The following is a 24,146-nucleotide window of genomic DNA, read 5'->3' on the forward strand; positions in this document are numbered from 1 at the left end:
AGTTTAGCGTTGTCTATTATGCACCGTGGCATCAAAAATAACAGAGCACATCAGATTTTAAAGTAACAGTTACCCCATTGTTTGTTTGGTTTTTTTTGCTTTGGTTTCTCTTTTGGCCCCCAGTTTCTGATTTTTTATGCAAGGAAAATAAGAACTATAGTAGTATTCAACTTTGAAAAAAGTAAAATGTACTTTAACCATCCAGAGCAACAAACGATTTCTCAAGGAAATAAAAATAAAACCAACTGAACTTCTGATCCACATAGATATAAATTTTGGTTTGAATGGATAAACACAAGTAAACATAATCCAAGAGGCAGAGGGGATTTTTTCACTCAGGTCAGGATTTCCACATGGAACAAAAAGTTCTGTTTTTCTGGTTATAGACTTTTCCTGTGTTTCTAAGAATAGTCCGCAGAAAGTTGTATTATTCTCAGGAAAACAATTTTACTTTCTTAATAAAAAATCCTGCATCCCCTTTTCAGGCAAACCCCCCACTGCAGTGACAAGGTCCCTAACCCTTGCTCACATTGAGTAACTCCTTACTCTGCAACAAACCCCACTGAGTTCAGTGGGGCTACTGACTTTGTAAGGCACTACTCATCACGAGCAATGGTATCAGAATCCAGCCTTCAGTGTATACTCAGAAAAAATTCTCATTGAAGTCAGTGAAATGTTGCCTTGGTAAGGACTGATTGAACACTGAATCAAAATTTCAGAATCAATTCAATATTATCTTCTGGTTTCATAGCACCTTTCATATGAGGAACAAATTGCTTCACAAACAACTTGTGAAGCCTCACACTGCATCTGAGGTAGGCATAGGTCTATAGCAGGTGAAAACTAAGGAAGGTTTGCTTATGGTTACACAGGAAATCAATATCAGAGCCTGGACAGGTCTCCTGATTCCGAATCCTAGGTCAAATCAATAGATAAGGATAATTACATTTGGCCTGTAGCTCTGATTTCTCAATTTCCGCTTTCTTTTCCAGGATTACAAATGTAATTTCTTTTTTTTTTTTTTGTCTAAATCAGGTATAGTTTTCGTTATCACATCTGTACAGTGTGGGTGAGTTCAGAGTGTCATATTTCATTGAAATTTTTTCTTGGTTTGGCTAAACTGAAGGCACTAAAGTTTTTCATAACTGAAAATTCAGCACAGGTCCAATTTTTCTTGCATTGAAGATAACAGAAAAAAAATTGAGACAAAAGTGAGACGATAAAAACCAAAGACACCATTTGTGTAAGATTGTGGTAGAACACAGATGTACACTTCATAGTTGGCCATTTCTTTTGGTCCCTTAATGTCACTGTAAAATTCGTTTTTGTGACTAAAATAATGGAACATGCTTATAATGATTTTGCATAAAGTACAACTCCACTTTAATGGACATGGGCTCTAATAGTAGAAACCCTAAATTCAGAACCTCCCAAATGACGCCTATCTCTGTAATAGATTACTCCAAAACTCCAAAATTTTGATGTTGCAGGACCAGGATCTATATTTCTAACACAAAATTAGCAGAACCATTTGCACACAGTTAGTATTTTCTATTTTCTGGTTTCCTTTTAATAGGCTGGAAAGTATTATAATTTATGTCAATTTTGCACATCACAAAGGACATTCAACATGAATGAAATCACTTTTGGGGGGGCAACTTTAAATTTTGGAATGTCCTGGCTTTTATACACCTTAACATTGTAGTGCTGCTACTTATTTGTAATCTGTGCCCTGACCACACAGATACACACTTCTGACTATTTGAATGTTTTTGGTATTTCATCAGCTTCAGGGTAGATCACTACAAAATGATATCAATTTACAACTTGATCATTTGAATATTATATTATTTGAATATTAATAATTTATCAAAAATATGAGATGATCTAGGGACCAATTCTGCATCACTTTGCTTCAAATTGACTTCAATAGATAGAGACTGAGGTACACAAGGAATACAGGTTTAGTTAAATAATAGAGTGAAAACTACCATAAGCACACACTCCAAGACTAACAAAAGTGGTTACCCAATGGAAGTACTAAAAAAAAAAAATCAAAATTTCAGTTGAGATATTTGTGTGTTCTTTGTTGTAGGAGTTTGTATAAATTAGTGTCTTGTAAAGTTTTCACTGTACAATTTTATGACTAAAAGACAAAGATTAAGAAGAAAAAGTTCAAGCATTTAGCAAGGATGACAGCCAAAATCAATTGTCACGACTGGTACTGAAGCTCCTTTATTCCTATCATATATTAATATGCAAATAGCTTGATAATGCCTTGACTCAACTCATCTTTAAAAGTTATATGAAAAGTGTATAAGTCCTCAGCAATCCAGGTGGAGGCAAAAATTGTCAGTATTTGCTTTGGTGTATTAATCTATTCATTCACAATTGAGTGGGCCTGTACTAAGTTACATCACATCATCTATTATTTCTAGTGGTTTTGAATTTAATGTGCTTGAACCTGTTCCTTGATTTACTGAATTGCATGACATAAACCAAAATCACCTGAACAGCATATCTAAAAATTCTATTCTAGAAGGTTTACAATCACTAAACAAATACAGCCACAAATACAAGATAATATTACAATTGCAATAATGCTATTCAAAAAAAAAAAAAAAAAAAAAAAAAAAATTCAAATAAAACACCGTCCCCCCAAAAAGGACATATTACATTCTATTTAACTGAGAATAACTTAAAACAAATTCAAAAAAAGTTCTCCTTTTAGAAAATAAATCATCAGATTGTTTATATGACTTCAATTAATCCATAGCCTGCTGCATTTTTTCAGTCAAAGGAATGTAGCAGAAAGCTGTCCATAGATATCTACAGAAACCGCAGAGTTAAAAATATTCCATTTTGTTGTTATTGCTGACTTTGAAACCCTATTAACCACTGTGTCCAGAAAGGAATGAAACAACTTCTTACTCTATATTTTCCAAGTCACAAACATGCTTTACATACAAATTTGTAACCACAACATCAAACCTAATGGAAAAAGGGAGAAAATCTACTTACCTGAGCCCCTCTTGGTCACAACCTTCAAGCTCTGAGAAAGAGTAGCATACAAGAGAATCAAGTGTGGAATAGGAGCTTTCATCTTCCAGCTCTGAAAGGCTGCTCCCTAAAGCACCAAAAAAAAAATATATATCCTGTAAGAATATTAAAAAAGCTTCATTTTTATGTTTTTGCTGAAATACATTTTTAGTAATTAAATCATAAAAAAGAAACCGTAGAAGCGTCACCTCAGTTCAACTTGTGCTAAGATGCTGGGCTAGGACCAAATACAATTAAAAAAAACCAGAGCTGAAGTCACTGTAGAGCACTGTAATACCAGGAAGATTATTTCTTTTTTTTAGGCTTAGCTCTGGAGCCTCAATACCACTGTAAGGGGAAAGATTTGTAATTTTGTCCGCAGCATGAAAATGCACCACATGGATCAATGTACCTATTAAATCCTTCTGACCAAATTATATGCTGGGTCAAATTCCACGGAAACCAGTTTATGCCAGCAAAGAATTTGATCCTTTTACCGAATTGACAAAATAATGTTTTTTTCCCTTTCTTTTTCTCTTTAATTTTTGAAAACAAAGAAGATAAAACATTCTGTTTATCATTAGACCATTAACCTCTTACAGAAAAAAAACAAAACATTTAATTTGCTTTCATTGACTCATTCTCATTGGCTGTTTCGTTGCATCTAACACTAAAGAGTTATTAAAAAACAGTCTGGTCATTTTTCTGATAAAACTGTAAAAGGAACCTGTAAGAGGAACAGTTGAATAATCTTTTAGTCTAAAGTATACTGAGTAATAGTTAGCTATGGGCGCAGTTGTATAATGCCACTACTTTCAATAGGGGTCAGGAGTGCATAAGGATTGCAGGATTTGCCTACAATGAAATCACTATTCATCTCCTAGAGATCCACATTACAGGGTTTCTCCAGCTAATGGTTCATTCCTCATCTGTATGGAGCGTGTATGGGTATGTACTCCCATTATTTCTGGACCCGACAGAACATGCTCTGGGGAGTGAGCAATATATTCAAGAGGGACAGAAGGGGTTGGGGGACCTAGTACACTATCCATTCCCACCCTCCTTGTAAACCAGTGTGGAATTCAATGGCTACCACCACTTTGGGCACTCACCTTTTCATGGAGTGAATGGGATTGCCCTCAGTGGGTTGACCCTCACAAGGCCAGGTACTAGCACTGAGGTAGAGGGTACCAATATAGATCTTAGGACCATCTCCCACTATTTTTTTTTTAAATGGGAATTTTTTTTAAATCTCATCCCTACTCAACAACACCCATCTGTATACATGCCATGAGGAGCACTATACACAGATTTGTGAGCTCAGGAGAAAGATCTGGCACTGGGGAGGGGCACTTTAATGATATAAAGGAAGGCCCCATCCTTGTTCCTGTTGAAATCAATAGGATTTTGCATTGAACCTGAAGAGTAATATTTTCAAAACTACCTAAATGTTTTAGAAGCCAGTGTCCCACTTTCAGAAGTCACACTGAATGCCACTGACTTTCAGTGAGATTTAGGTCCCTAAATGCCTAAGTCTCTTCTGAAAATGGGATTTGGGGTCCTAAGTCAGTCACTTGGGTGCTTTTGAAAATGTTACCCTAAATGTCATTATTGTCTTAAAGCAGGTGGGAAAAACAGATAAGAAATGGGGTAGATGTAGCATAGCATATAGAAGGGCAGAATTTCTTAGATAAAGACTGCAGAACCTCATTGAAAATGTCACTGTCAATTCTTGTATAGCACAGTTTTACTTTTCAAGACATTTGGGAACTAAGAGCATCAAACCTGCGACAGCTATGATTATGACTTTATTAGAGATGAGAAAGCAGGAAAATGTGCCTTGACGGTCACATTTTTGTGCCATCTCAGAAACTTAATGCTTATGTATTTATTATACGTCTCGTATTAATTCATTCACTTGCTCGGAACCCATTCTGCTGGATTTGCATTCTCAGGTGGGGGAAGGTCATTTATCATTAATCACCAGAGGTCACCAACAACCTTAGAAACAGAAGATATAAAAATTAGAAAAGAGGTCAAATTAACTAGCAGGGTGAAGAATTAAATGATAAATCTGTCTGGATTTCTGTGAATAAGATTCAGCCTAATGCTAACTCTCAGCCACGGTTTTAGTTTTCTAACACATGATTTTTGGTATTTAGAATTTTTTAAAAAGGTATAAATGAAGGCTAATTACCCAGAGGTGAATCAGAACAGATACATCTAAAGCACTGTGCCACATTGCACAGCAGGCCTGAGTCAAACATTTCTGAAACCAAAATCCCATTTCTCAGTCACTGCACTAACTGATGCTGCAGGAAATCCTGAAGCTGATATCTTCAGCCTCCAGGGTATCAGCTACAGTCAGCCCCTCGCTCTGTGTGAGCCTAATAAATGCTGTCCAAAGAACTACAGGATTTTACTATGTACTGCAAGATCACCAAATGAATTCTAGCTGTGAAAACAGATCCAAGTACATTTTTCTTATGGCCATATGGCTGAAGAGAACATTTCTTATTGTAAATGTGTATATATACATACATAACAAAATCATGCAATAATTTTAAAGTTTGAATCTAAGAAGACATCAGTAAATATAACAGCATGAATGTGTGAGGGACTGAGTGGATCAAATTCCTCTTCTAATTTTGGCCCATTAACTTTTTGAAGTAAACAGACAATGAAATTTCATATTCATTCAAAATCTTTCACCTGAATATTTCTAAGCTCATCTGAAATATTCGTTAACCCTCAAAAGACAGCTGTGTCCCAGGTCCTAGCAAGTTTTATAGTAGATGCTTGGTAGAATCACCAGTATAATTAAACCTGCAACATAATTTAAATCACAAGACTTGTTTTCCACACACTGATCTCTTTCAAAAGTAACACCTTGTGAAATTTCCCATACAGAGCATTTGCCTAAAAAGTTTGACCAAAATACTGTTGGCTGGTTTTGAGTATGGCCACTGATCTCTTTCAAAAGTAACACCTTGTGAAATTTCCCATACAGAGCATTTGCCTAAAAAGTTTGACCAAAATACTGTTGGCTGGTTTTGAGTATGGCAGGGCCTGCAAAAATATACATTTAACTTTAAAATAATTCACCACATATTTTCAAAAGAGAGTAGAGCATACATAACCAAAGTCTGAAACAAGAAATTTGGCATGCATGTGTCTACCATTGAGGACAAGGCTTTTGCTTGCTCTGTATGAAAAATGTTTTGATTTAACAAAGAGCTGGTCATTCAAAAACAGCTTGCTTGAGCATGTGCAGTAGTACATTCTGCTAAATCCACAAGTGACTATATATGTGAACAAGTGCATACTTGTTGGTTCAAAGAACTTCTATGCCAAGAAGATCCAAGGTGAATAGCTTCAGAGTAAAGAAAAGGAACTCCTTGGAAGAGTCAGTGGAATGTGTAAACTGCATGACCACCAGAGTCTTCTTTTTTTTACTCTCTCTCTCTCTCTCTTTTAAGAAAAGTGGAAATAACTAGAACTAATGGAATGTTAATCTGTAAGATTAACCACTTCAAAAATCAGGAAATTCCAAAACTTAAGGTAGTACCTTGTATATATTGCACATATGGTGTATTTTCTCTTCGTTTCCTTGTTGCTCCTTGGGAATTTCTCAGTAAAAGTTTTCACTGAAAAATACCAATTTGTCAAAATTGAAGGGTTCTTTGGAAAAGTATCAGTTTTGGTACTAGCGACGGGCAATTTTTTTTTTTTTTTGGATGAATATTGTATTGGCTGAAAAAGGTAGTTTTGGTTATCCACTACTGTTTGTGAATTTGACATGAACTCACTATATAGTTTTGGCCAAAAAAGCATTTTTTCAAGACTTGTCTACACTACCGGCCAGATCGGTAAAATAAATCGACCGATGATCGCTCTCCCGTCGACTCCGGTACTCCATCAGAATGAGGAGTGCAAGCGGAGTTGATGGGAGAGCGTCAGCTGTTGACTTACCACAGTGAAGATACTGCGATAAGTAGATCTAAGCACGTTGACTTCAGCTACGCTATTCACATAGCTGAAGTTGCGTATCTTAGGTCGACCCCGCGTGGTACTGTAGACAAGCCCTTAGATACAAAAGGACTATGAATTGCGGCTATGAATGACAATAAATAGTCAGCGGGCCAAAGAAAGGGAGTGAGAATTATTTTATTACCTGATGGTTAAGACATTCCCCTACGATGTGGGAGACACAAGTTAAATAGTAATTGGAACATGGAGTTAAACTATTTTTACAGAGTGGAACAGGAGATCTTAAGAACAACCTACACTAGAATATTCCATAGCCTAATGGTTAGGGCACTAGCCTGCAATGTAAGACACGCAAGTTCAAATCCCTTCTGTAGATTGAGGGGGAGGGAATTAAACCCAGGATCTTTCACAACCTAGGCAAACATCTAGCTATTAGGTTAAAGCTTAAAAGGGAGGGCTCTAGTACTACAAACACAACTGTTTTGTGAATTTTGTTTTGGGTTGAATGACATATTCCATGCAATCTGAAATGGATTTTGTTTATCTTGCACCAATTTTTCAGGTCAAGAATGGAATTTCTGGTCAAAACCAGAGAGAGAAACAGCCAGAAAGATATCTTGCCCAGAATAACTTATTACCCAGTGGTTAGGACACTCACCTGGGATGTGAAAGATTCAGCTTCACAGTTCTGCTCTGCCTGATCTGGAGTAGGGGACATGAACCTGAGGCGTACCTTTGGCACCAGGGTATTGTCTAGTCTTGGTAGGGTCTTGGTCTCATTTTTGTTCTGGTGTGGAGCTCCTAGTTAATTTAATATGTTCTTTTAGGGTTTTAATGGAAAACACAAGTTTTAGAAGGCTAACTGCCTAAGAGTTCACAAGGCAATAAGCCCTTGTTACCATGAATAAACTTTTAAATGCAGTCACACTATGGCATCTCTGAGCCTAGTACTGGAGGCATCCCACTTTGTGAAAGGAAGTGTTATTCTGAAGAATAAGACTATTTGCATATAATCACAGAACCACAGGGTTAAAAGGTATTGCAAAGGTAATCTAGTCTAACTCCCAAATGCATTAACAATCATGGAAAGAACACTGTGTTCAAGTTATGAAAATAAAATCGGTTTCTCGCCCCCCTTCCCCTCCCAGTTGTTACAAAAGCGGGTTAATAAATGGTTTCCAGTCTCTCCCACAGGACTCTCTTGCTGCCAGTGTCTCTAATGACAACACTTCTGAGAAGGATGGATTCGTCTAGCAGGAAGGCCAGAAATCCCAATGGTAATTGTGAAATTAAGCAATGTTTCTCCTAATATAGTAATGCAGACATAGATTTCTTAACTTATAAACTGTTAGAGTGAGTGCAACCAGTGACTATGAAAAAGAAACACTAGTAAACTAAGAACTACATCTGGCTAACTTCAGGCTTTGGGAGATCTCGCAGCTCTAAGGATTGTCTCCAAAACCCTAATTTTCAACCACTGATAATAAAGATGACTTGACTGTGGGAATCACAAAAATGGAAATGAAGCTGAATAGTAGGACCAATCAAAAACTTTTAATCATACCTATTTTTCTAGAAAAAGGGAAGCTCTAGACTAAACATTTTTAAAGTATCTTTTCTATGGCAGATTTTAAAATTAGTCAAACACCTGTTTTTAGTTTCTGGCCAAAATATGAATATTCAAATTTCTGCCTAAAATATTTTTTCCATGGAAAATTTAGATTAAAAATGTATTTTTGTTTTCTTTTCATTGAAATTTTCCATGGGGAAAACCATTTTTTGAACAGTTCTATTGAACGGAATAGATGAAAAACAGTGAGTGGAGTCATGTGCCAAGGCTGGCTTCAAGAAAGACCCAGTCTTCAGTCCCAATGTTAGTTGCATTCTCTTAAGCCTTAGCCAAAGCTCACTGAAGTCTTTCCTTTGACCTCAGTGGGTTTTGGGTCAGTGCCTTAAAGTCAGACTCTATTGTTTGTCTGGTTTTTTTTAACTAACAATTTATTTAATGTCAATGTGTTTTCAAATGGCAGAGGAACCCAGATATGATAATGGGTCAGCCACATCAGGAAAATCTCAGGATTATCAATTTCCCCCTGCTGGCAGAGAAATACTCCAGGAAGCAACTATACTTTTCTGTTCAGTAGTGACGGTTTGTCAGTTGCACAACCAGACTTGCTCTAGAGCACTTACTACAGAGTAATGAATTTGCAAGGGGGACAACACATCCAGAACACTTAAATAAAAAGTCCTTTAGCAATGCTGTTTCAGCAACATGAAGTTTTGATGTAGCAGCTCTTTGGAAGTCCCTAAGCAGCACACCATCAGTCCTCCTGGAAGTGTTGCAAGAGTCACTTTGCAACACATATGGGCACTATTAAATTAGTACCTTTGATTTCTGCACCATAATTATTTGCAGGCAGTATGACCCTTCTTAATATGCTATTATCACAATAACAAATTAGATCCATCATGATCTCAAAAACAGGTGTCAATTCATTTTCATGATCTACTACATTAGCTTCCTGGAACAGATGGAGAGCATTGACAGCATTAAAAATGTCAGAGAAAAACAGATCTGTTTCAAAGAACATGGACTATGACAGTCACCTTTTCAAAGATTCCAAAAGTTAAAAGCCTGAGAGGCCAAACTGAATCAAGCAGTCATAAGAAGCCAAAATCAAGTGCAATAGAAGGGAATACAGTAGAACACCTCAGAGTTACGAACACCTTGGGAATGGAGGTTGTTCATAACTCTGAAATGTTTGTAACTCTGAACAAAACATTATGGTTGTTCTTTCAAAAGTTAACAACTGAACATTGACTTAATACAGCTTTGAAACTTTACTAATCAGAAGAAAAATGCTGCTTTCCTTTTCTTTTGTTTTTAGTAGTTTATATTTAACACAGTACCGTACTGTATTTGCTTTTTATTTATTTTATTTGGGGGGGGGGGGGGGGAGGGAGTCTCTGTTGCTGCCTGACTGTGTACTTCTCGTTCCAAATGAGGTGTGTGGTTAACTGATCAGTTTATAACTCTGGTGTTCATAACTCTAAGGCTCTGCTGTACAAAGTTTTGGATTTTTAAATCTTTGGATTTTTTTGCAAGTCATTCTTATCCTTCCATGTTTAGCAGCACTCCTACGTGTAAGAAAGCAGTGAAATTTACAGAGCAATAAAAAGGAGCTTACTGGTAAAGCACAAGAGTGGTGTGATATTGTGACAATGCTCCAAGTAGAAACAGACAACCAATTTGGCAGCTTATTCTGCAAATAGGCATCTAGCAGAGTTGATTTGGTGACTTTTGTGGGGTTTCCACTCAATTGCATCATCACATTTGTGGCTGGAACTGACCCACATTACTGCCCTCTTTCTTGGATGTTCTCTCTTGATAATTTACACTTTTTCATTCATCATCTTTAAGATTTGCAATATCCTTTTTCAGAGAAGAAGGATCATAATAACAATTACTTACATTACAGTAGCACCCAAAATCCCCAGGAGAGGGTCGACCCTAGTACTAGGCACTGTAAAGATGGCATCTCTCTCACGTGTTGAGCAAATTATTTGCTCATAAAAAATATGACAAATCTTCAATTTCAAAAATAAATGAGGATATAAGTAGAGCTTTATAATTTATATGGCTATTTAAAAGGATTACACAATACAGACAGCCTACTCAGGGAATCACAAAACAGTTTGATGTCTGACTCAACACTTATTCTCTCAATATTTGATTGATTGCATCAGATGATGAAGTCAACATTGTATGTGAAGTTAAGGATGTTTGTTATGCACACATGCCATGTTTTTCACACTGCTTACATTGATTAATGGATCCCTGCCTGCTCTATGTAATGTACTTTAAATGTGGTAACAGAAGACAAAGATTTTGGATACTTTTGGACACTTGACCATTCTATTAAAGGCAGCAAACATTATTCAGCAGCAGGAGACAGCATAATCTTTTGAAAAAAATCAGCTGTGGTAGAATATTCGAAATAACTGGAACACTAGGCATTACATGCTTGAGTATCCTCTCAGCACTATTTCCCTGCCATACATACACTGAAAGTTAGATGCTCTCCCTCATTTCCACGAATTAGCATTTGATTACCAGTTTAGTGATGGATTAGTAAGGGCAAGCTACCTCCAGGTCTGAAAGCTATGTGGCAAATTCCCCACTCCCATCTTGCATAGCCCCCCTTCAGTTATGAATTTGGTTGTACTGGGGGTAGCAGGCTCCACAGAGCCACTACTTCTTAGGAGAGCAAGTGGACAGGCAAGATGCTGGAACTTGATGATTATAGACTCAGCATACTAATGCACTAGCAAGGGGTAAAACTGGGCTTTTTTTATTAATAGTTTTTTTTGCATAAAAATATAATTTCAGTTGACCCAACACTTCACAAATTTTACAAGTTTTTGCCTAAAAAAAACATTTTGGATTAGGCAGTAATGGTGGTGACTTTATAATTTTTAGCCCATTGGTCAGGGCACTCATCTGGGATGGGGGAGACCCAGGTTCAATTCCCCCTCCCCCTTTGCCTGATGTGGAGAATTATGTGCTATTCTGCTGTGGCTTGTTCTCACTCACTCCTGTTGAAGCTGTTCCACTGGATATAAATAATTCACTAGTCCTTAGATCAGATTAAGAGTGACTCAATAGTCTGGTGGTTAGAGCACTCCCTATATTCAAGTCTCTGAGCCAATGATTATTTAATTTTTTTTTTTTACAAAGTGGAACAGCTTCAACAGAAGAGATTGGGATATTCTGGGACAAGCCTTAGTCCAATGGCTAGGGCTCTTTCCTGCAATATAGGCGACTCGAGTTCAATCTAAGAAAATTGGTAGCTTTGATGCAAATATAAGATTGCTGATGCCTCTATGAATGTCCGCACCTCATAACAACGAAGGAATATGAATTTGAACTACAGAGCGAATGTTGCAGAAACCAAACTTCTAATTTACAGTTTGCAGTAGAATCTGCACACCCAATAAATGCCTGGCAAGAAAATACATGTGTTGGTGATACTGCTTAATAATGGATTAAAAGGGAAAATTTGAAACCATACTTCCACCCACAAAGATAAAGAATTCTGGCAGTAAAATCTCAAACAAAAGTTTGAGACCATGTCAACCTGGCCTCAAGCCCTTCCTTAGAAAACTGTGTGTATTCCTGTAATGGTTTGGGTGTGTAACAGAAAGGATATCTATTTGATCTATCCATGAAGGCTACACAACACCCATCTTTGTGGCATCTGAGCTCCTCACAAAATTATGACTTTACAAAAATGATTTACTAGCATGAGCATCCTCAGCAAAACTGATAGTATGCCCATGCCCATGCAGTTCCCAACAGGACTAGCATGCCCCCATTTCTCAATGTGGCACAGAACAACCAAGAAAATATCAATAATCAGAAAACAAATTCTTTAAATTAACTATTGTAAGTGCTAGGGGAAACTCTACTATATTTTAAAGAGTCAATGTAGCCAGATCTGGAAATTTAATTTATTTATTAAAACATACCATCTACCTGAATTTTATCTAGTTTCTATTCAGAATTCAGCTGCCATGTTGCTAGGAGTAATTATAACAGAAGAGCCCTGGGTAGATTAGTGAGGGTTAAATGTTTCAGATTTGGTTTGTTTAAACAGCATAAATTCATGAAGTTTCCTTTTTGGATTGGACTAAAGAGAGAGATTTCTGAAATATGTTAGCAACAAGATGATACTCTGATCCTTGTATGTTCTCTTTGTGTTGTCGCTGTGTGTGATGGGACATGCGCCCATCCCGCTGGTAGAAGGCTAATGAGCAGATGTTGCCAAGTAGATGTACCTGCAGAACATGTGCCACCTGCAAAAGTGGAGCTTAAAACAAAGGGAGACTGGGCATGAGGAATAAGGAGGCAGATAGGTTGTTAGGGACTGCTAATGAAATGTAGCAAGGGGAGCTCAATCTTAGCCATTGGCTAATCTTGCCTGCCCCTGCCTCCCCCCTTCCCCTTGTTTGGGACACACTGACAGTACAAGGTTGCTACAGGCAAGGGGCCCTGGAGGGCTGCAGCAACTTGAGGAGCACCTCCGGGGACTAGAGACAAGTGAGATGTAATGGGATTCTGAAAAGATCCCCTGAAGCAAGCTGAACTCCTACTGAGAACAATGAGATTTCCCAGGAGTGAGTTGATCCCGTAGAGGACCAAGGGCAAGAGACAAGACTACTACAATCAAGTTCAGTCTGAGGGTTGGCTGAATAGAGACTGCCAGCCATCTTTTTTCTCCCGTCTCTCTCTTCCTCCCACAGAGTAACTACCTTTTGGCTAGCTACCTGGGAAACAAAAACTGTAACAGATTTGTGCTGGGCAGGCGACTATGTGTACCTATGCACCCACAGTGCAGCTGCAGAAAAGGCCACAGGTTAACTACTGTATACAAACAGATCCCCATCTTAGGTACGAAAGATGCTTTAACAAAATTACATCTTTTATTTTCAAATGACTCTCCTTCCTTCTTTCCCACAGTAATATTGGGATGTTCCAAGATAAAATTCTAGATTAATTCTTTACCAAAAAAATAAAAAAAATAATTCATGACCTATGGTGTCTTGATTACTGCCATACCCTTCTCTCTGACCTTGCTAAATGTAATCTTATCCCACTGATAGAATGCTGCTGCAGAGATCATTTGCTTTGCCCATCATTTTGACCATGTCACTTTGCCTCAGATATAAGCTACTAATCTTCACTTTCAAGGCACTTCATGGCCTATCCTCACCCTACCTTGCATCTCTCATTCAGTATCGAGAAATAGGCTTCCTGCCTCTGATCAGCCTACAATGCCAGCCACCATCACCCTCTTGCTAAATTTTCAAACAATCAACTTTGTGCTTTTTCACCTCACACTTGGGAGGAACTCCCATAAACAGCCACGAAGCCACTTCATTGTTTTCCTTCAAATCCCTCCTTACTCTCCTTTGCCACGATGCCTACAAAAAACTTGACAACAGTTAGGCTGCTGGTATACCAAGACCCCAGCCACTCATGCTGACTAGTACCGTTTCATTGTTTCTTTGTCCTCCCCTGTGTATATTTTGGCTCTTGTTTTATATTTAGATTATAAGCTCTTTGGGGAAGGGACCATCTGTTTGTACAGCGCCTAAAAGAGTGGTGTCCTGATCCATGACTGGGGCTTCTAAGTACGACAGTAACAAGAAGAAGAAGGAATTAGTTTCTAGAGTATTCAGTTCACAGAACACCATGTCCAGTGCTTCTTTGTGCCATGTAGGTTAGGTTACTTGTTTCTCAGTTTTTATGATTGATACTTGTATGTTTTGGGTATTTAGACTCTAGTTCATCCCTGCATCTAATGCCTTTCTTTCCCCTTTCATAGCTAAAGTATTGAAATGGGTCCCTATTTTGTCTTGCATTTCACACTCAATGACCTCACTTAATAGTTATGTCTTTCTTGTAACAACTTTAAAACTGTTGTGATAAGTCTTTGTCTTCCTTAAGATAACTTGTCAGATCAAGCAATTTCCTCTTTAGTGCATATCTCCTTCTTTTACATTAGCAAAGGGGATTCCTACACCTATCCAGAAACATTTTCTCACAACCTCTCTATTTAGCCTTTCCAGTCTATTTGTATTCAGTCTCTACAGCCTGTGGTATTACTGAGTCAATCTCCTAAACAACACTCAGATTTCCTTTTCTCTCAATCTCCCCTCCCCCTTTTTGCTTTATAATAGACTTTTAAAATAGTGACAGTTTATCCTGAGCTATTACTATGAATCTATAGCCTCTCTTACACAGGAATATTAATATCAGGAGATTTCCATGATTTCTGGGTATAGGATGAAACTGAAAGTAGTTTGTGAAAATAAGAACTGGAGGAGATACACACACACGTTCAAAATATCGAATTTCACCAGGCAATTGGGCATTATGGAGCGCTTCATGAGAGAGCACATTTAAGGATTCTTGGTTTATGAGGTAACACTGAGATTGAGGACACTAAAATGTCTGGCATTATTTCTCAAATTCTCAAAGCTCATTTAGCTCCTAGTCAAATAGTTTTTGTATTCCCAGAACACATTGTACTATTAATTCCACTTTAAATGGGGAAACTGACTCTATTGCCTTGACTTTGACAAGTACCTTGATAATTATTCTACACTTCTGGATACCAAGTGGGGTTTACAATGTTCAGTATTGGCCTATGGCCCACTGAAGTATAAAGGGCTGAGGGTATATTTTTGTTTTGACCCTTGTTTAAAAAAGTGGCAGCACATCAGTGGTCAGGTTGATAATGTGACTGCAGGAAAATTTTTCCCCGAGATCTCAGATAGTAAACTGGAATTTAAATAAAAAACAACGAGGAGTTTGGTGGCACCTTAAAGACTAACAGATTTATTTGGGCATAAACTTTCATGCCTTTAGATGCATTTGAAGAAGTGAGTTTTTTACCCACGAAAGCTTAGGCCCAAATAAATCTGTTAGTCTTTAAGGTGCCACCGGACTTCTCATTGTTTTTGTGGATAGAGACTAACAGGGCTACCCCCTGATACTTGGAATTTAAATGATGTTGATTTAGTGTGAGCTGATTACCTATTGGATAACAGACTATTTTTTTCCTGATTTTGTCTGGGTTTATTCTGTATAAATTGACTGAGGAAATGAGAGGCATTTTTTTCCTATGTGTGGCCAGAGTAAATATAACCTGACTCACGTTTTCAAAATTGGATGCCTAAATCTTGGCCCTGGGATACATATTTAGGCAAGTAAGTGGCTCAGTTTTGAGAAGCTCTATTTTTAAAATCTGGACCTCTGTCTGAATTTTTTCTTCATTAAGGTCTCATTCAGCCAACTGTACCACTGTAGCTACACACAAAAGCATGTACTTAAGTTTAAACACATACTTACATCCTATTAACTTTAAATGAGACTAAGAACCATTAAGCACATGCTTAGAATGTTGTTGAATTAAGGCCTTGAAAGTCAGCAGTGATGTGTTTTCCCTCCCCCAGCTCCTTCACTTTCCTTTAGAACCATTTGCTTGGTAAGTCTACATAAACAAGAATGTGTAAAATTTTCTTTTTCAGGAATATGTGGGGTTTATTTTATTTTATTTTGAACAGTCCTTATTGATTATTATTTGATTTATTCTAAGACAGTAACTAAAAACAGCTCTGGAAACATAGTACACTTACATGTAATGCTGACAGGACATAGAATACATGTTGCAAAGACGTTCCTTTAAAGTAACCTTGCTGAACTAAGCTTTCATGTTTGCTTGTTCCAAAGTCACAATACAACTTTGCAACTGTTAGACTTTAATGATGGGACAATTCTTTCTTTTCTATTTTCATAACCTGGAGAAATGAAATCTTTACACTGAAAACAGGGGAATTTAAAACAGAAAGTTGATGTGGCCACAACAATTATTTTAAATCTTCAGGAGGTTCAAAATATCTAGCAAACTTTGACAGAATGTGTCTAATAGCATGCTAGCTGATTGTTAGTAAGACAATGACTTTTGAATATATTCATCTGGCAGAAAGCCAACCAGGCATTTGAAGTTTACACTATTATAGAAATAACTACTGCCTGATTAAGAAGTCAGAGTCCATGTGCTGAGCTCACCATAGCCAAACACAAGAGCCGTAACAGAGTTTAAGAATCCAAACAGAATTGTGTAAAAGAAGGACAAGCTAACCTTACCATTCAGAGACAAGAGCTTCTGTGTAATAGTTCAGAGAAAAACAATTTATATACAAGGATTGTCATAATTTAATTAATTTGTAAATGATTCAAGCATCAGTGATTTACAATGTCTAATAATTACCCTCTCAAGTTTTTGAAATTGTGAGGAAAAATAACTGTGAAACTAGCTTTGACTTTGAAAAATAAATTATTTGGAGATTGCCTGCTAGGTGCAAGACATTAAATAACCATTACATACACCTCTACCTCGATATAACGCTGTCCTCGGGAGCCAAAAACTCTTACCACATTTTAGGTGAAACCGCATTATATTGAACTTGCTTTGATCCACCGGAGTGCACAGCCCCACCCCCCCCGGAACACTGCTTTACCGCATTATATCTGAATTCATGTTATATCGGGTCACGTTATATCAAGGTAGAGGTGTATTCTATATATACACATGTATGTGGGCCTGATAACCACAGAATACATTCCTTTACTTCCTCATCTATTGTATAAAAATGCATTTATCTTGTACCTTTGACCTCAGCAAAACTCTGCACACTAATCTCACCCAGGCCTATTTCCAATATTCCAAATATACAAGCAGCATTTAAATACCTATGTTTTTTTTTTCTTCTTCTTTTCACAAATCAAATCTGCTGGGGAAAAAAATCCCCCTTGGCCCTGATTCCCAAAATGTGCCAGCTGCTATTGGTGCAAGGACTGAAACTTGTTAAATTTAGTTCCATGTCAAAGAGTCAATAACTAATAATTTGACATTGGTAGAGACCTTTGTGCAATTGAAGAGGTAAAATTCTAAGCTTACCAGTGAGGTATATTATCCATTTCTAACCATGACAGGTAGATATCAGATCTTAAAGTTGTGACAGTATAATGTCTATAATGGCTATTTTTTAAAACTTCAACCCTCCTCCCCAAAGCCTATCAATTCAAATGACAGTACATCAAAAGGTAATATATAATTCACATTAGGAAATAATATAGAACATATACAAATGTTTAACCAATTGGAGTGAAGGCTACACAACCCTAACCTTTCCAATATTGCACTGAGTATACAGGGTATGGCTCATGCTTTTTGAATTTTTCATAGATTGATGCTCAAGTTACATTACAACTTTGGGAGTAGGAAAAAACTGCAATTTTCAGGAAAATATATTTTGTTTTCTTTTCCAGGGAATGAATGTAATGCTTATAAGTTAATAGTGCTATTAAACTACAGATTTAAGCCTTTTTAACTATTCACAAAATAGGTTTAAAAAAAGGTAGCTTCCCATATGGTCTCCTGCTAAAAATCTCAGTTTTGACCACAAGGAATTCTCTCTTTTGGTAAATTCTTGTGCCCATTCTTTCCAAACCTGTAAAAAAGGGTATGGGTATCAATAATAAAAATAAAAAATAATAAAAAACCCACATACACACTACAAACAGAAGCCCCAATTAGTAATGCCTCTTCACCAATAAGTATAATGATACCTCTATCAAGTCAGTGTATATACCACACCAAACTTTCAGGATCTAAACTTCACTTCATTGAAGTCAATAGGACTTCAGTCATTGCCAATGTGGACCAAATTTGAACAAGTAACCTAGAATTTAAAATTTCCATATTCCTACCAATCCTTTGAGTTATCTGGTCGTCTGCTTCTTAGTACCCTTTATGTGTTGGTGGAATTATAAAAGCACGTTTTAAAAATGAATACACACATCTAAAAAAAAAAACCTGTTCATTTATCTGTTCACGTGTATTCATTTATTTTCTTTCAAATGATGATTTTGCATAGTACTGAAAATCATCATGGAAAGTAACTGTAGTGCATGCTTAAGAGGCTGTTTAAGCAGATTTTTGAATTAAACAATTCCTATCCTCTTGCACAGGGAAATTCACATCATGCTGAACGTACATAAAAGAGAAACTAAACAGTGCATCCCATAGACAATATCAATTCTCATTGCCTTAATGCCCAGGAGATTACACACACATGTGCATGCACACACATACATGCATAGATACTCCAACTGCAAGACACAATTAACTCCCATGGAAGTCAAAATTACACATGCAATTAGTTTTGCTCACAGCTGAATCCATATAGCCCTCTAACCCCTAGACCAGAGGTGGGTAAACTACGGCCCATGGGCCACATCCGGCAGCCTCCCCTGCAGTCACACCACCACGCGGGCAGTGCTCTGGGCGGCAGGGCTGGGTGCTCATGCAGGGCAGTGTGGCAACGTGTCTGGCTCTAGCCGGGAGGCGCGGCTCCAGACATGCTGCTCTGAGTGGCATGGTAAGGCGGCTGGGGGGGGTTGGATATAGGGCAGGGGGTTCTGGGGGGCTGTCAGGGGATGGGGAGCAGGGGGAAGTTTAATGGTTCAAGGGGGGCAGGGGGGATTGGATACAGGGTGGGATCCCAGGGGCCTGTCAGGGGGCAGGGGTGTGGATAGGGGTCTGGGCAGTCAGGGGACAGGGAGCAGGGGGGACTGGATAAGGGGTGGGGTCCCAGGGTGGTGGTTAGGGGACAAGGGGCAGGGGGGAGTTGGATGGGTAAGGGGTTCTGAGGGGGGCAATCAGGGGGTGGAAAGTGGGAGGGGTCGGATGGGGGCAGGGTCCAGGCTGTTTGGGGGAGCACAGCCTTCCCTACCCAGCCCTCCATATAGTTTCGCACCCTGATGTGGTCCTCAGGCCAAAAAGTTTGCCCACCCCGTACTAGACTATACCCACAAATCATGTACAAGTAATCATTGTGCCCGCATATTGGTAGTTAGGTTTGGGCCCTTGGAAAAACTAAGGTCCTATAAGATTATTTACACCCCAAAAACGAAGGCAATTTTGATTTAAACCTCTTATGGACACAATTTAAACCAGTTTTGCCCACTGCACAAATAACAATCTTCTAGTCCCAAAACAATCTTACATACTGTACCGTGCCATGCTTTAATGGCTGCAATCATTCAATTGCAATTGGGATGAGCAAAAGGAACTGTAAAAGCTCAGACTTCATATGTCTTTGTGAGTTTAGGACAAGAAACATTATTTTTATGTTTAATGTGCATGCATTGTAAGCAATTATGTGCAAATGAACTGTGTAAATGAGAAAAATAAGTATAAGAAAAGACTCCTGAAGTAAGTAGCCCTTTCAGTGAGTGCAGAATATTAGCCCAGCTCTAATGAAATAAATATTAGGTCTGCTTGGTGAGCGCCTAAGGCCTGTTATGTACTAGTCATTAGATATTATTGAAGTTTTAGATACTGTCTGGTATCAATCAACTGGTACATTGAACTTCAATTTTCAGAATAAATATTTAATAAAAATGAGCATAGGCACTGTGTGAATAAATTTGTCTGCTGCTTTCAAAGGAGGAAATGCTAGGGTTCCCCATCCTCTGAGGTGCTCTACATTCTACATCTCTTCTGTCATTAAAAATAACTAAAATTATCCACACCAAATATGAAGTCTTCTTGGTAAGTATAATTTCATAAAACCAGGCAGTGTTTTATAACCTGAATCCATCAGACGAGTAATTTGACCAATGAAGTATACCTGGAGAGGAAAAATATTTACTTTTTATGGATTTTACATTGTGACCAGGCTTGAAGCTTCCTGGGTATTTGGTCATCAATTACTGCATTAAAAATCTCTGATCACATTCATAGTGGCATAAGCAAGGGAAACTTCATTGATTCAATGAAGTATTTAACTGCTGTCCACACTTATACTCTCAATGTATTTGGACTGTAATCTTTCAGATTATTAATAAAGCAAATATTAGCACTGCCAGACCTGGCTTCATGTTAAACAAATCGGAACACAGCATTTCATAATGCTATGGACTGTATGATATGTTGAAAAAAGTTCCTTAGTATAAAAAAGTACATTATATAACTGAATAGACAAGGTACTGGAGAATAAATTATGGAGAATAATCCTGAGCAATGGAATTTGTTCATCTATAAATTCTATGATTTTGTTCCTAATTGTCATTTTTTAAACATACTGCCACATCTAAGTATCCCCACAACATGAATAGTCATAGTGTGTAATACATGTCAGTTTTGGAAAACCATGAATGTCCTGTGGTCAGGTGGCAATGAGCTAGCTATATAGTATACATACATGAAATTGTTAGCTACGGCCAAAACAGTATTGCTTGGAAGGATATTACACTGCCACTCTGTACAGACACTGAGCATACTTTGGAGGCCATAGCTACTGAAAAATATGGAGGATTGTTCACAAATTGCAAAGGTTTTGACACAATTATTGTGACAAGATGCTCACTGAAAATTGTAAATTGAAAATTTCCCATATGAAAATAATATTTTTGGTCCTTATTCCGCAAAGACGTTAAGCATGTACTCAACGAGGGCGTTTATTGGTTATTAGTCATATTTTGGCCCAGATCTGAAGTTCTTCCAGTTGACTTGGTTAGTGAGACTTACTTAAAAGTGTTTTTTTTCCCCCAGAGTTATTTTTCACATATGCATACCTACATGCAATACTGCAAATCAGAGTGAAACCCAAAGTGCTTCTCAGAAAGTAATATTTCTTTGTGATACTTCAGTTAACTTATTCAAATAGAATGGCCTTTACAATGTATTCAATAAGAATCAGGTCCACATATTAAGTTAAATTTTCATTGATTTACTAATAATCCTTGCCTTCCTACCATATAAGAATCAGTATTACAGATAAACCCTTCCTCTGACTATCCCTGATTTTAGGTGATTTGGCATACTCACCTTCATGCAGAATGAACCTGAATGATCTATTTACACCTGGGTATTTCTCATTAGAAGCCTGGGGAGGGATCTGCCAAAGAAGCCTAAGATGAAGGGTACATCTATACTTATCTCCGGGTTCGGCAGTAAGCAGTCGATCTTCTGGGATCGATTTATCACGACTTGTCTAGACGTGATAAATCGATCCCAGAAGTGCTCGCCGTCGACGCCGGTACTCCTGCTCCATGAGAGGAGTACATGGAGTCGACGGGGGAGCCTGCCTGCTGCGTGTGAACCCACGGTAAGTACCTTGTAGTTCGAACTAAAGTACTTTGACTTCAGCTACGTTATTCACGTAGCTGAAGTTGCGTATCTTAGTTCGAACTGGGGGGTGAGTGTGGACCAGCCCGAAGTGCCTTCTGCTATCTCAACAGTTAACACTAGTCTTAAACTGGACTCTCTTTCTCTGGAGTTGTCAGTGGCTTGCAAAACAATAAGAAGTATTCCAGCAATATAAACATTTCTGAACAGAAAGTCTCACCCTTTCTGGGTCACAGAGGTAACAATATCTCTCAGCAGGACTCAAAAGTTTGCTTTTCACTAGCCACTTAGTTTCTCTTCCTCCTTCTATGATTATCAGCTGGGACCAGTAGATTCTTAGACTTTGGCTACACTTGCGAGTTACAGAGCTGTAAAGGCTCCCCCAGCGCTGTAACTCACTTCCCGTCCACACTGGCAAGGCATTTGCAGAGCTGTATCTCTGTGGTTGCAACGCTGCATGTACTCCACCTCTCCGAGAGGAATAGCGAGTATTGCGCTGCCACTGCAGCGCTGCGGCGCCAATGTGGCCGCCCAATGTGCTGTGAATGGCCTCCAGAATTATTCGGCAGTATCCCACAATGCCTGTTCTAGCCACTCTGGTCATCAGTTCAAACTCTACTGCCCTGGCCTCAGGTAACCAACCATGTGACTGACCCTTTACATTCCCCGGGAATTTTAAAAATCCCCTTCCTGTTTGCTCAGCCCGGCGTGGTGTGGAGTGCTATCAGCGAATCTTTCCAGGTGACCATGCCTCCACGTGCCAAGTGAGCCCCAGCATGGAGCAATGGCGAGTTGCTGGACCTCATCAGTGTTTGGGGGGAGGAAGCTGTACCGTCCCAGCTGCGCTCCAGACGTAGGAATTATAATACCTTCGGGAAGGTATCAAAGGACATGATGGAAAGGGGCCATGACAGGGATGCCCTGCAGTGCAGGATTAAAGTGAAGGAGCTGCGGAGTGCCTACCGCAAAGCCCGTGAAGCAAACGGCCGCTCGGATGCTCCCCCTGCAACCTGCTGATTCTACAAAGAGCTGGATGCGATACTTGGGGTTAACCCCACCTCCACTCTGAGCACCACCATGGACACTTCAGAGCCAGTGGGGGGGGGGGAAGGAGGAGGAGGAGGAAGACAGGAGTGATGGTGGTGGGCCAGATGGAAACACCCCGGAATCCCTGGAGCCATGCAGCCAGGAGCTCTTCTCGAGCCAGGAGAAAGGTAGCTAGTCACAGCGGCCGGTACTTGGTGGAGGACAAACAGAAGAGCAGGTTCCCGGTAAGCATTTTTTTTTTTTTCGGGAAGAAATTTTTTCGGTGCGGGCTCTTTGGGAGAGCAGGGTTAGGCATGCATGCCTAGATGCGGAATAGTGCATTGATGTGGTTTATCACATCGCGGTAATCGGCCTCGGTAATCTCCTTGAATGTCTCATCCAGAACATGTGCAATGCGCTTGCGCAGGTTTATCGGGACTGCCACCGTGGTCCCTGTCCCAGCCATGCTAACATGTCTGTGCCACTGTGCCACGAGGGGTTGGGGGGACCATTGCTGCACACAGGCAAGCTGCATATGGGCCAGGGCGAAAGCCGCATTGCAGTAGAAGACCCTCCCTTGCTTCCCAGGTCACTCTCAGCAGCGAGATATCATCCAGGACGAACTCCTGTGGAAAATGTTGGGACAGTGTTCAGTGTAGGTGCCCCCTGAAGCACAGAAACCCAGAGGGCAGTGCAGCCCTGAAACAATCAGTCCCCCTTACTCACCATTTTGAGGCTCCCGTGGGATATGTGTGCTCTGTTGCGGATGGGAAAATTATGCTATTGTGTAGATCCTGTGTGTTTTCTACTCCTTAAAGTGCAGGGGGAATCATTACTTTGTCTGGTATAAACAATGCTGCCTCTGTTAAATGTTGCATTTTGCCTATACAGCTGCATCAACCTTGAGACCTCAGCCGTCCCTCTTATCGCCTGCTCAGAGACTGCAAAGACTCAGGAAGAGACTGCGAAAAAGCAAAGAAGACATGCTGCAAGAAGTGATGCAGCAATCTATTAAAGAGAATGAGAAAGCACAGAACTAGAGGGAGAGAGAAAGCAGGATCCGCCAGGAAAATGCAGCGCACCAGGGGCAAAGCACCGCGCACTGGCAGCAAAACACTGATAGGCTCATAAGCATCCTGGAGCGCCAAGCAGACGCTATCCAGGAGCTGGTAGCCATGCAGAAAGAGGAGCCGTACCGCAAACGCCGCCACCCCCCCCACACAGCCCTTGTCCCAAAACTCTTTCCATTGTGCCCCACTGTCACCTCCAACCCACTTTCCCCAGCTTCCGTGTTCTTCACGCCACCCGCTGCCTCCAACACCAGTA

The 24,146-nt window shown here is 39.2% G+C and overlaps 1 protein-coding gene across 1 annotated transcript in view; it reads right to left on the bottom strand.

The window, feature by feature from the left end:
* The window catches only part of IL1RAPL1 (interleukin 1 receptor accessory protein like 1), a 1,127,404-nt gene that overhangs the window by 1,007,273 nt on the left and 95,985 nt on the right, over positions 1 to 24,146 (bottom strand). Inside the window, exon 2 of the mRNA XM_034754902.1 lies at positions 3,022 to 3,127. Within this exon, the coding sequence (XP_034610793.1) occupies positions 3,022 to 3,103 (82 nt within the window). The 5' untranslated portion in view covers positions 3,104 to 3,127. The remainder of the gene's footprint in view (positions 1 to 3,021; positions 3,128 to 24,146) is intronic.

The sequence above is a fragment of the Trachemys scripta genome, chromosome 1 (genome assembly GCF_013100865.1).
Source record: "Trachemys scripta elegans isolate TJP31775 chromosome 1, CAS_Tse_1.0, whole genome shotgun sequence".
In the NCBI taxonomy this organism is placed as follows: domain Eukaryota; kingdom Metazoa; phylum Chordata; order Testudines; family Emydidae; genus Trachemys; species Trachemys scripta.